This window comes from Notolabrus celidotus, chromosome 19 (assembly GCF_009762535.1).
Source record: "Notolabrus celidotus isolate fNotCel1 chromosome 19, fNotCel1.pri, whole genome shotgun sequence".
NCBI lineage: Eukaryota > Metazoa > Chordata > Actinopteri > Labriformes > Labridae > Notolabrus > Notolabrus celidotus.
Genome location: NC_048290.1, coordinates 5,152,224 through 5,165,472, shown reverse-complemented (window position 1 = coordinate 5,165,472; position 13,249 = coordinate 5,152,224). Strand labels below are relative to the sequence as shown.

The window sequence follows — 13,249 nt, the reverse complement described above, 5'->3', positions numbered from 1 at the left end:
AAAGTGTTGTGCATGCTCTTTGTGTTCACAGTGGGCCTGTGGTATTTCACCATCTCATTCACTTGCAGACTGAGTCATTCCCTGATTTCCTCCAGATGTGCACTAGTTTACGTTTCCTGGCGGCCCAGGATTGTGACATTTTCTCTCCTTGCTCTGCAGTTATTCTGCTGACAAATATGAATTCACACTTCTGTTCTTGTTATTTGTGGCTTCACATTAACTGATGTTTTTAAAAGCTGCTGATTATTCCTCCTATCTTCTATTTAGTCCCATGTCTACCTTTTTAGTAAGAGGTTAAAATGTAATCCTTTAACTCACAGTTGACATTTCACCCTTTTTATTAGCCTCTCCTTCCAGCTAGTGGGACTCTGACACCACTGTTAAGTTACAGGACAAGCGCAGTCATGTGTCAAGCTTGTGTAAATGGAGCATCAACAAGTGTTTAGAGTTATGTCTTGTTTTCCCTAGGCTCCTTTGCACAGCAACAAAAAACAGCATGTTTGTCTCCGTGTTCTGTGTGTGCAGGAATTTAAATGTCACCGGGGGTAAAGCAAACATTCAAAAAGCTAAGCCTGCTCCTCTCTTGGACTTCAATAGTGGTGGCACTGGTGGACAAAATGAAGCTTTTATTGTTTTACAGCTGCACGGTAGCTCGTGTGATAGAGAGCCCTCATTTGAAGAGCAGTGTGTCTGACTTCTTTAAGAGGAAACGATGCCAATTTTGACGTTTCTGCACCCTTGGCTTAAAGGTGTTTTTTAAAATGTGGTGAGATGGGCTTCAGAACAAGGTAACAGCTGGCACAAACCTGGAACAACCTCAATGACCTGAGAGTTCACAGCTGTTATCTCATCCTGTGTGGCTTCATTTCCTTTAGGAATAAAACTGATCACCTGCCTGATAGATTAAATCATCAATAATCATAAACCGGCTGTGTTTGTGAATATTCCCTCACAGTCTTAAGATAAGAATAGTTTGACTTTGCATGATCACACAGGTGCATTTGTTGGTCTCAGCTGTCGATTATTTCCTACACCTTTTTATTTCAAGTATAGGTTTTACAAATTGTTTGAAGGTTAAATAACACTGTGGGTAAAAGATGACTCCAAAGGCTCCAATTTCCGTCCAGAGTTGCTCAGCTGGGCATCACGAGATCTTCTCCTCTTGCTAGCGTAAGATTAACCTCAGGTAATTGCTCAACCTTTGCCCACTTCCAACCTTTGGTCCTTTCTCCAGCATTCACAGACTCTTTACGCCGGTGTTGTCGGCAGTGTAGCCTCTGGAAGAGGACCTAAAGGTATGTACGTCTCACTCAGAGACATGTTTGAGTTGGTTGTGCAGGGCAGGAGTCCTTAAACAGGGTTTATGGTGTGGTTGAATGCTCAGGATTAGTGGGAGATGAGTGAGCTTTATCAGAATTGTGATGGTGTTTGATCGGCGTGAAGTAGGTTTATGTTAAAACTTGAGGTGATGGAGGTAAATCTCAGCTGCTTTGGCGTGGACTGCAATCCACTCTGATGTCTGTGTGTCATGTGACTCTGCCTGGAGTTTCCTGCACTGTAAATCCTCAGGTCTTTACAGCAGATTTCTTCTATGTTTGCAGTTAAATTGTTGATGATTTTATTGTTGTGTGCACAGATATGACTTGCATGTTGCCTCTAAACTTCTAAACCTCTAAACCACAGTGTGCTGTGCTTACTGAGTTTGGAGGGGCGCTTTTATGGGTCTGACATATCACATGATACGACAAAATTAAGGCTGCAACTCTGGATTATTTTTATAACCAATTTATCTGCAATTGCTTTTACACAAGATATTCACATTTTTTTTTAAAAGAAGGTTTTTTAGCTTTTAAATATTTTTTGAAAGGACTAAAGTGATGTCTTAAAATAGCTTTTTTGTCGCATTAATCTCCAATTTTTTTGTTTTCTGCCATAAATGACAATTAAAAGCAACATGTTTTAGATTTAAAAAGCTGACACCTGATTTGTTTTTTGTCATTTATGCTTGCAAAATGACTGAAACAGTTTGTTGAAGGTCTTGACTGCATGGTTAAAGCACCTATAAGGAACTTTTGGTTTGTGGCGATGTTGGCGCCCCTTGTGGACAGAAGAGGTTGTGTGTTTGCCAATATTGTCCTGCACAGAGTAGTCTTTTTTCTTTTTTTTACAGCAGGCTCATTTTACTTTCATTTAGCGGTAAAATGCATCACTCATTGGAAATCTCTGCCACAGATAACAGGAAATGGAAAGTGTGCTTAAGTAGCGATTGGTTTCCTGTACACTTTGTCTAACATCTACCCTGTGGCCACAGTTTCAGGCATCAAATATTCGTTCACTTTGTAAAAATTGAAGAGTTACTTTGAATATTTTCTCATTTTAAAAGTACAATTTTTCATTGTTTTTACCAGTGCCTGGTTGTAATACAGTATTCCTGCCAGATGGTGGCTATAGAGCATCTTAAAGCTGTGTGCTAACCACATCTATTCGAATAATCGTCCAATAGTATTTTGGCTTGTAATGCCGATCCCTAATAGTAACACACTTTAGAAATAATCACTCTGTAAGCTGATGGTCTAGTTTCCTTTCATAGATTATGAAGACGCATCAGATTTAATTCCAGGCAGTTTCATAACCAGCTAAAAACTCCTCACTGGAGCTTTAACTTGTATCTGTGCAGTTTTAGTTCTGATTTTATAATCCCTCCAAATGAATATTCAGATCCGTGGTCGTTGAGAACAGATGTCTACAGTTGACCGCGTGCAGCAGCGTCTCTGTCTCAGAATAATTTACTCCTTTACAACACCGAACATCTGACACAGCATGTGTGAAGGAGAGTTAAAGTGTGTGTGTCCTTATGAGACCATGATGTTTTATAGGTCATGTGTCTTGTAGTTACTTCTCTTTCTGCCTCATGGTTGTAAATGTTTATTGCTGATTGTGAAAAGAATGTGATTGTTTATGATGTGCCAAAAATCTTTTCACTGCTCTTACATAACATAAAGTGGTGTTTTAATTATCACTCTTTATAGTCCTGTATCTTGTTCACAGTTTTTTAACAGGAAAGAATGTGTTTAATCATGCATCTTCTTCTCCTTTTTTCTCTCTCCTCACATGCTCTCTCTCTTACTTCACTTTTCCTGCCGCAGACACATAAGAAGAAAAGCATGTGTGGGTGTTGAGAGTCATCTGTTCGGTTGACCTCGCTGCCCTCTGAACACGGAGCTGCCGTCTGTTTTACCTCCCTGACCGTCCGCCTGTCCCAGTGAGGCTCACTCCACAACATGTCTGCAGAGGTGGAGACCAGCGCCCCGGTCTCTGCTGATCCCAGTGCAGCATCCCCGACTGCAGCCACGACCCCTCCGGCGTCCCCTGCAACCGCTGCATCCAGAGTCCCGTTTAAGAAAGAGAAGAAGAAAGGTGAGGGATGGAAGAAGTCGCAACATTTTGAACAAGTTAATGGACTAACTACTGGACTTCAAGTTTTTAAGTCTGATCTTTTATAAATCATAGTTTCCTTGATGTTTTTTTTTTTTTAATACAGTGCCAGAGAAGACAGATGAGTACCTGCTGGGCAGGTTCCAAGGGGATGGGGTGAGGTACAAAGCGAAGCTGATTGGCGTGGATGATGTCTCAGAGGCCCGAGGAGACAAGATGTGCCAGGACTCCATGATGAAAATGAAGGTGCAGCTTGAAACTTTGCAATGTGCCTTGCTTTATTTATAACCCATGATACTTTTAAATCACGTCTTAAAACTCATGTTTACTCCTTGGCTTTTAATACAGCATGAGAGTTTGTCTTGTGATTTACTGTATTTTAAATGTTACTATTATTTATTTCTACTGTTTGTATTTGTTGTGCAGCACTTTGGTAACCTTGTTGTTTTTAAAATGTGCTATATAAATAAAATTGATTGGATTGGATGAAAGATATTTTCAAATTTAAAAGCTTAAATCTCCATTTTTTAAAATAAATGTAATATATGTATTCAGTGGATATCATGTGGACACAACACAGGAAGCATTGCTGCTGTTAACCCTGTCATAGTGTGTCAATATTTTGCATGACCAACATTCATATTTGCTGTGTCGTGTCCTCACAGCAGAGGACTACATCGTGCGTAAAACGTACAGATATTAGCTATGAAAAAACCAAAGGTCATGTTGTGTTGACTTCCTAACTGCAGACAAAACAGAACAGCACGTATTATCTATTCCACTCCAGGGTATGGCCGTAGCCGCTCGATCTCAGGGCAAACACAAACAGAGGATCTGGGTCAACATATCCATGTCAGGAATCAAGATCATCGATGAGAGATCAGGGGTGAGTTCCTCTATTTCCCTCCCACACTTGTCATACTCTACTGTGAAGCTCATTGCATTTGTTTTCTAACCCTTAGTCGGCTAATAAATCCTTTGTCTTCTAATACTCAGGTGATTGAACACGAGCATGTGGTGAATAAGATCTCTTTCATCGCCAGAGATGTCACAGATAACAGGGCGTTTGGGTATGTGTGTGGAGCAGAAGGACAGCACCAGTTTTTCGCCATCAAGACTGCACAGCAGGTAACTACACAAGTAGAATCACACCGTCACACTTTGTTACTGAAGGACATCATTGACTGCATATAAGAAGATGATATAACCTACAGGTCTGAAAAAGTAAGGCCAATTCAGGAGAGCCTTAAAGGGGCAGTGCTTTTTGTTTTTAAGTGGGGTTGTATGAGGTGCTTGTCAATAGTAGGTGTATTATCCACAGCCAGTTCCAGTCAGCTCTGCCCCTTTGTTGAGAAACTGGTGCTTTAAGTGGCAGAACACTTATGTATAGTATTCAAGCTTAAACAAAGTGGCTTTCTGGCGGCTAAGTCCAGTGCAGAAAATGTCCTGAGATTAGTGTAAACTCATGCCAACATTGAAATTTTGGGCTTTTTTTTTTTTTGCCCTTAGCAGCTGACAAGCAACAGGAAATGTGGGGAGTAGAGGAAGGAGCAGAGAGAGTTAGACCCAGGACTGCTGCAACAAGGTCTATAGCCTCTGTATATGGTGTGCACGCTAAAACCGTTAAGCCAACTGGCGCCCTGATACTAGTTTTTAGGTCAGACTTTATTGAAGTTAACAACATTATGTGGCACCATTGGCCCCATTTGCACCTCATAGCCTAGCTTCCATGCTGACTCTCCTGCCAGCTTCTCAACAAAGGGGGCCAAGCTGACTGGGGTCTCTTGTGAGCAATACACTCACCATTGAGAAGTATGTCATACAACCCCACTTTTTAAATAAACAAACTGTCCCTTTAAACCCGCATTCCTAAAGATGGCCAGCAGGGGGTGACTCCTATGGTTCCTAGAGGAATCTGGTTGCATGAAAGTCTACCTTAAAATAACCGTACTTCTTAGCTGGTTTGTTATTTCAGTAAACATGGTTCTAATGATATTTTTGTCTCAGGTGCTAGTTTTATGTTTTGCTCAGTACAGCATTATTTGTATTTTATAAAATACAGTCCTTTAGTGTGGAACAAAAGACAAAAAATGTACTGGCATGATCTTTCAATTTAGTATTTTGTTCAAGCCCCTAGATACCTCAGAGCTGGGATAAAACATTGTTCAGCCTTTAGCTCCTGTTGTTGTTGGCTTTGTTGGCCAATTCCAGAGCATGACAACACACTATGTGGTAGTTTGTGGGCGAAAGCTCCATGATAAAACATCCACAGATAACTTGCACAATACTATTGGTGTGATTGGTTTGATCACACTGAACAAGACTAAATTGCTTATAAAAATTTTTAAAAGTATATTTTTTTTTAGTGTTGATGCAGGGAGCAGCCATCTTTGATTTCAAGCATGGGGTGATTGAAGTTGCTCTGAGTTTCTGTGTAGGAATTCCAAGTTCAGGGGGCGTTCAGGGTGACAAATCCGACAGCTAAGCATTTCAGGATTTCCAACATCCAAGATCAAATGGAAGTCACCATGTAGTTTCTGTTACACAAGCGCTCTGCCATGTTAACACATCAGATTATACATGTTGCTGCAGTTTTGGTAAAAAGATATGACACTCAACTTAACTCAACTTTATTTATATTGCACCTTTCATACATAAAAACATGCATCCCAAAGTGCTCCACAAAATAATTATAAAAGGCATGATTATAAATAAAATGCTTAGAAATACAATAAAATCAATACGAGAAAAAATTAATAAAATAAGTAATAGTGGAAAGAAAAGTTAAACATAAGGTAGCATTAACAAGATCAGATGAATACAAGAAACGCATAAATAAATAATTAAATAACATAAATAAATGTGAAAGCAATGATTAAAATAATAATAGAAAATAATATAAATAATAATGCAGTCCAGGGCTAAAAATGAATTACTCAAAATTAAAATCTAGATTAAAAAGGTAAGTCTTAAGTTTACTTTTAAAAACACCAGAGGCAGAGAGTTCCAAAGCTTAGGGGCATAAAAACAGAAAGCAATGATGAAGATCAACCCCTAAAACTTGGAGCAAAATGAGCCCTCCTCTGTCCAGGTCCAGATTCTGCATGTTCTAGTATACTGTGGTACCAACTTGTATCCAAGTTTGAGTCCAATTATGGTCACCGAAGTCAAAGGGCTCCAAAGTCAACAGCATAGTGACAGCCATAGAGCAAAAAAATGTTCTGTTTTAAAAACAGAACTCCCCAAGCCAATGTGTGACGTCATGCTGGCTGTGTCTGCTGCTCATATTCACAGTCTATGATAAAAAAAGGGGCTACAATGTAAATGTTCTGTCTTTCTGTCTCCACACAGGCAGAGCCTCTGGTCATTGATTTGAAAGATCTGTTCCAGGTCATCTTCAACATAAGGAAGAAAGAGGCAGATGCTTCACAGAAGGTAACTGTTCTGCCTCCACAGTGGAATGGAAACAGTTTTTTTTCTTTTGCAATGGTTGGACAGTGAGAATATTTTCTTTCTGATGTGGTCATATGGGAGAGTTGACAGAATTACACTCTGTACCTGCAGCCTGAGCGTCAACACTGCCTGCCTGTGTTCTCTGAATGACTCCCATCATCAGAAATTCCTTTGAAATGATGTGAAATGACACACGCCTCTGTGAATTAAGGAAATAAGTATAATCACTCACAGTCTACCTCTCTGTTTACAGGGAGAAAATGGCAGCGCTGTAGTTGAGGTAAGCCCTTGGAAGCACTTCTTTTCTCCTAATAGCTCCTTTAACTACTTCCCTCACACTCTGCCCTCTCGGTGTGTTTTCAGAATGGAAGCGACGCCTTGCTAAGTATGGATGAAGTCAAAACTGCTCAAGTAAGAGTTTGAGCTTTGTTTTGTTTGCAGCTTAACATTAAACAAACTAACACTGATTTATAGGAGCTGAATAAATACAGTATGTTTCTGTTTCTGTTCCTGACGTGCAGCCAGTGGAGCAGCTCAACCTTTTTGGAGACATTACGACCCCTCCAGACATCCGGGCACCGAATGTAAGTGTGGTGCCATGAAATGTTCCCTTTATGTGGGCAACACAGGGGAATTATACTCAGTCAGTGAAGCATAGCTGGGCATGTACAGTAATGTATATACATTGCATACTTTTTTACACATCTTCATGAATTTAGTAAGGCAGTGCTTTGAAAACCAGAAAAAAGTAATTATGCAGTAAGTTGCTATCACGTAAATATGCTTTGCTGCATTCTGTTTCGTGTCAAAAATGTGTTTCCAATGTCATGTTTTGTGTTAAAAAGACTGAACACCTCACAGATCATTCCACACACATGAACTCAATTCTAAAAAGGTTGCCATTTATGCTTCATCATTGGTTTCTTCAGCTGTTATAAAACTGATTTAAGACTTGAATTCAAATGGAACTTTTCAGAATTGAGTCCAAGCTTCATAAAAACCAATCTCATTGTTGTTCACCAAACTTTTAAAGCTGCTACAAGTAGAACTCATGATAAAACAAACAACAACATGTATCTTTTGTGTGCTTTGGCGACACCTGGTGTTTTATAGTGGTAGTGTTTCATGTCCCGGTTGCCAGGTTGGCTGAGTTTTTAGGTCAACAAGCTAGTGCTGACTTCAGCATATTTAAACAGCTTTGTGTTGAGTAACACCTTCATGTTTTTAACTGGACACTGGACTTCAGGCGATGCTTCACCAGGAGGTTAAATAATGAAATTGACTTTTTTTTTTTCAAACTTTATTTATAGCTTTTACATCCATACAAAGACAAAAAAAGACAGACAATTGAACAGTAGAGAAAAACAGCTATAGATAAAATAGATTTAGAAGAAGGGGAAAAATCCTAGTAATAAACATTTAAGTTATAAAAGGGTACATCAAATGATAAACAAGTCAGAATAAGTCAAACATGTGAAGATAAAGGGGGGTGAACTCCATTGCCGGTAGGACCACCCACCAAGCAGACACCCGCCCCAAAACCTGCACCCAAGACATAAGTATACATAAATACAGACTTAAAGCTGCACAATCGGACTACTGTAGCAAACCAAATTGCTCCTTGGGGACAATAAATATTTTCCAAATCCAAATCTCCCCACAGACACCGACACTGACTGAATTTTTTAATTCCATATGCTTGTTTAACAAATGCATATGCACCCATCAGTTTTAACAATTACATGCAGGCAGACGAAGATGTCCCGCTCTGACAATATATTTATACAGGCTCATTATCAGACACATACGGTCACATCCTGACTGTATATTAAGAGTAGTAAGTATGAAATTATGAAATTGTGCAGAAAAGGACAAATTTGGTTCATTAAAAATTGTTCAGAACGCAGGAAAATAATTATTTTGTTCTTAAAATGTTGTCTGCTGGTCAGAAAAGTCTTAAAAACAACATGAAAAAGAAGTGTGATGAAATCCAGATTGTGATCCTGCCATAGAAAAATAATGAGACAATATTTTTTCCCACATTGCCCGACCCGAATGAAAAACATTCTCCTCCAGAAGAAGATAACGTTTGCTAATCTTTACATGGTACTTCCTAGTTACTGTTTTATTGAGAAAACATTTAAAATAATTGTTATTAAATAGATATTTCATATATAACTTTTAGGAATTCCAAAGTCTCAGTAGGAGCCACTGGCCCTGAGGTATTCTGACAACATCATATGTGGCCCTCTTTGAAAAAAGTTTGGACACCCCTGTTCTAAAGGATGCATGAAAGAGGTAAAGTGAGGGTGAGATCTATGAAGGGGACCCACATGGCATTAAAAGTCTAGTGGGACTTGCTTCTGTTGTATCCAAATTTTTTCAAGTGGAGCTACAATTAAAGTTTCTTTCATCCAATTAATAAATGTAGGGTCTAACTTCCAGTGACAGAGAACAAATCCTCAGACCTATAGGGAGGCAAATGCCATTAAATTGGCTTGGGGGTGCAGTGATATTCATGTCCTGGTTGTGGACTTCAAAATAGAGTGAAGTAGGAAAAATCTAACATGTACAAAGATAGGCAATTTAAAAGCTGTAGCTGGAATGATGTGCATAAATCAGATCAACATAGTCACATTTAAAAGTAATGATTCTACATGTAGCAGCTTTAACTCGTCATGTCTGTTCGCACCATGTGATCCATTTGTAATTTTGTTAACACATGTGTTTTGTCCCTCTGCAGAACTGATCATAAACCTCTCATTCTCTCTCTCCCACTGTCCCTCTCATGTTAACCAGGACTCTAATGATATTCTCTTGCTGGACTTTTCCGCTGAGGTTGACAGCAATCAGAATTGCATAAAGGGAAACTCCTTTGTCACTTCCTGCGCCCCTGACCTCGGGGCATCTCTCCGCACAGAGAATCCCTTTTCCTCAGCATTTGGCTACTTTCCAACCCCAGACACTGACCCTTTCAGAGATGACCCCCTTTCTAAGTCGCCGTCTCAGTCGGCGCCCGATAATTCACAATTCTCCCATCTCGCCACCTCTAATCACCTTAACAGCATCGCTGGCAACACTTGTAAGACATTCATTAACGGTGCTGTGAACGGAGAGTCGGAACACCTCAGTCAGCAGATAAATGGGTTATCCAGTAAGAACATGATCCTCGCTCTCAATAACGGACAGTGGCCACTAGGGGGACAAATAACTCAGGGCATGATGGACGGGAATGAAACTGCTCAAGCTCTCTCAACCAAAAACCCTTTTTTTGACTCGCCTTTGCAAACGGCCCCCGTCTCTAACGGTGTAAGTCATCATCCACAACCCCCTGTGACTCATAGCAAGGATTCAGTAGTCATAAACCCCCCTCCGCAGAGCTCTAAGGCCGGACGAGGTCGAAGGAGTGCAAAGGTGAAATGATGTAGCTAGATGAATCATAATGGATTTGCATGTGTGATGCCTGAAAACGGGGTTAATGCACATCTCTTATTTGAAGCATTCGGGTTATGCATTGGTGTCTGACAGATGGTGCCTTTTGGTGTAATGCAGGGCTGGTTCTTAAGGACTGCAGTATAGGGCTTGTTGAATGTACTGTGTTCTATCTGCATGCATGCACTGGAGTTCACTTGCTTCCTTATCCAGCTTGGATACGTCACTCTTTGAATGTGCTGCTGAACAATGAACTGTACCTTTTCTTATTTCTGCTCTTAATGTGTCTTCTAACATTCATGCTTCGGTGATAAAAGCACTGGTGAGTGTCAAAGCATGCATATTTGTCATTATCAAGGTAGGCTGAATGCTGTTTTTATTTCTGAGCTCATTGTAGTAGTAAATAATGTTGTTGGTGAAGTTTGTTTTAATCGTAGCTTTCTTATTGTGCACATTTTATCATCATAGACTGTATGTAAGAAGTATCCTCCCAGGGTTCAAAGGTAATGGCAAAGCAGAGGTGCCTCAAACCTGAAGCTGTTGTAATGACCAGCAGGGGGAGACTCTAAGAGGCCTGATGATAGAGGCACGTGGGAAAATCACCCCACTTTTAAAATAGTAGTCCAAAATCAAATTAAGCAAATCAAGTTGGTTACATCAACTTGAAGTCTTGGTAACAGCCAGCAGGGGGCGACTCTAATGGTTGCAAAAGAGGCCTGATGATACAGAGGCCTGTGGGAAAAATCAACCCACTTTCAAAATAGTAGTCCAAAAACAAATGAAGAAAATCCAGTTGGTTACATCAACTTGAAGTCTTGGTAACAGCCAGCAGGGGGCGACTTGTGCAGAAACAAAAGAAGTCTGGTTTTATAGAGGTCTACAGGTCTACAGACAAATTGCCATTCTACTAGTTGATTTAACCCCCTTTAAAATCTGAATTCTGAGTTCTGAATTTGTTATTTCAAATCTGGATATTTGCAAGGCAATCACCTTGATAAGTTGCTCACACAATAACCTCTCAATCAGGATAGAGGCAATGTGCATCCACCCTGTCCTGGCTCCAAATAAAGCAAGATGGCAATCTGTATCTGTAGTGAAAGCTACTTCTACTTCTTATATACAGTCTGTGGTTGAATGTATAAAATGATCTAAATCTAATATGAAGATATTAACTTATTTTTGTTTAATTTTCCATCAATAGTCCACAGCAAATGACCTGTTTGGAGCAGAGCTGTTTGCTGCTCCGGGTCAACCTGAAGTGTCACCTGCTTCAAGTGATCTTTTCAACAGTGCACCTGCCAGCGCCGCTCCCTCCTCCATAGCAGCTCTGGGTAACTCACATGAGAGCAACAGTGCAATGTATCCGAATATGTTGTTTGTGTTTTACACTGACATAACTATCATTTATTTTTCTTCATATTCAGGAAATCTTCAGTTAGGTCCTCCTGCTGCCACAAGTATCCCTGCTGCAGGGATGTGGGGAGCCTCCCCTACTCCTCCTTCCATGTTCCCCATGCCAGGAGTTCAAGGCCCCAGACCTGTCTACCAGCCTTCTGCCTTTGGTGGTCTACCCATTCCCCCCACAGCCTGGGGCCAGCCCATGCCACCTCATTTTATCCCGCCATTGTCCCCACCTCACATCTTTCCACCAAACTCCCCTGTCCCTTCTCCAGGATGGGTTCAGACCAACCCTTTCCAACCTGGCATGTACCCAGGAATGGGTGACCCGCACGGTCCATCACGCCCGCCTCCCAGACCGCCTGCAAAGGAGGCCCCTCCAAAGGTAGAGAACAGTGCCTTCACAGCTTTGGACCCGCTTGGAGAGAAAGAGAAGAAGACTGGAAAGGACATGTTCAAGGATTTCCAGCTGGCCAAACCTCCTGCCATCCCAGCAAGGAAAGGGGAGCTGGGGTCCAACTCTGCTCCCGCCAGCAGCGACCAAGAAGCCGGTGCGTTTGATCAGTACTTTTCCAGTAAAGTGGGGATGGCTCAGGATTCTGCAGATCATGACGACTTTGATATCCACCAAATACAAGCAGCTAACGGTAAAACAAGTCACTGCAGTGCATGCAGATAAAGTTTTACACGTTTATGTGTATAGATCTGTTACTATTTTTTTTCCTATGTCCTCATATGCCTCTTCAGATGTCCCTAAACCAGCTCCAGCTGCAGCCCCAGCTCCAAGCTTTAACTCTGGCTTCGATGCTGCTTTTTCTTCTGCTCTTGTTCCAAACAACTCAGCACCAGCCCAAGGACAAGGAGTCAATCAGGACATGTTTGATCAAGCGTTTGGAGCCCCAGATGCAAGCCCTTTTGGAGTGGCAGCTGTAGCTATGGTACAGAGGTTTGCACAGACACATACTTTAATATATACAGTTATTTTTTTCTAATTTTGGTCCTTTTCTGAATCTTACAGCAGCCTGCTCCTGTCGCTCAGACTTCTGGTTCAACAGCAGATTTCGGAGATCCTTTTGGAAACCCCTTTGCTTGAACATGACTTTGATATGAAGTAAGTATGCTCACTTTTTTAAAATCCTTAAGTAAATATAACTACAGGGTTAACTTATCACTTTTTCCTTCTCCCTGCCCTTGCAGTTGAAATGGCATTATTGGAGGGCAGTGAGTCCTTCACATGGAATAACATCTCCAGGATAAGCAGCTAGAGGCGCAAGACAATCCAAATGATGAACTCCACAAAGTCTTGTCCCTGACCCACCCGTCTTCTACACCTCCACCTCTGATGTTGTATTTTTCCCGTCCAATCAGTAGTTCTGTTATTTCTAAAGACCACCGATCGAAGAAGTAAATGTAAATGTCATGATCTGCTGAAGAAAGAAAGAAATGTGGTGTATTAGAGAAGCATGTCCAAAGAGGTTCACCGCTAATGTGTTATGAAATAAAGAAACTCAATCATAATTCTGCAAGGTGT

The 13,249-nt window shown here is 40.8% G+C and overlaps 1 protein-coding gene across 5 annotated transcripts in view; it reads left to right on the top strand.

Annotated features, from left to right (window-relative positions):
• dab2 (DAB adaptor protein 2) overlaps positions 1-13,236 on the top strand; it is a 13,916-nt gene extending 680 nt beyond the window's left edge. The window contains exons 2-16 of one of the 5 annotated variants that reach the window (XM_034709242.1): positions 1,235-1,295; positions 3,147-3,417; positions 3,542-3,681; positions 4,223-4,321; positions 4,432-4,563; positions 6,787-6,870; positions 7,142-7,168; positions 7,252-7,299; positions 7,410-7,472; positions 9,688-10,302; positions 11,522-11,651; positions 11,745-12,365; positions 12,466-12,656; positions 12,737-12,829; positions 12,916-13,236. In XM_034709242.1, the coding sequence (XP_034565133.1) occupies positions 3,282-3,417; positions 3,542-3,681; positions 4,223-4,321; positions 4,432-4,563; positions 6,787-6,870; positions 7,142-7,168; positions 7,252-7,299; positions 7,410-7,472; positions 9,688-10,302; positions 11,522-11,651; positions 11,745-12,365; positions 12,466-12,656; positions 12,737-12,811 (2,361 nt within the window). In that variant the 5' untranslated portion in view covers positions 1,235-1,295; positions 3,147-3,281 and the 3' untranslated portion in view covers positions 12,812-12,829; positions 12,916-13,236. The remainder of the gene's footprint in view (positions 1-1,234; positions 1,296-3,146; positions 3,418-3,541; positions 3,682-4,222; positions 4,322-4,431; positions 4,564-6,786; positions 6,871-7,141; positions 7,169-7,251; positions 7,300-7,409; positions 7,473-9,687; positions 10,303-11,521; positions 11,652-11,744; positions 12,366-12,465; positions 12,657-12,736; positions 12,830-12,915) is intronic. The other 4 variants (XM_034709244.1, XM_034709243.1, XM_034709241.1 and 1 more) reach the window with 4 other exon arrangements.
• Positions 13,237-13,249: the final 13 nt, after the last annotated feature.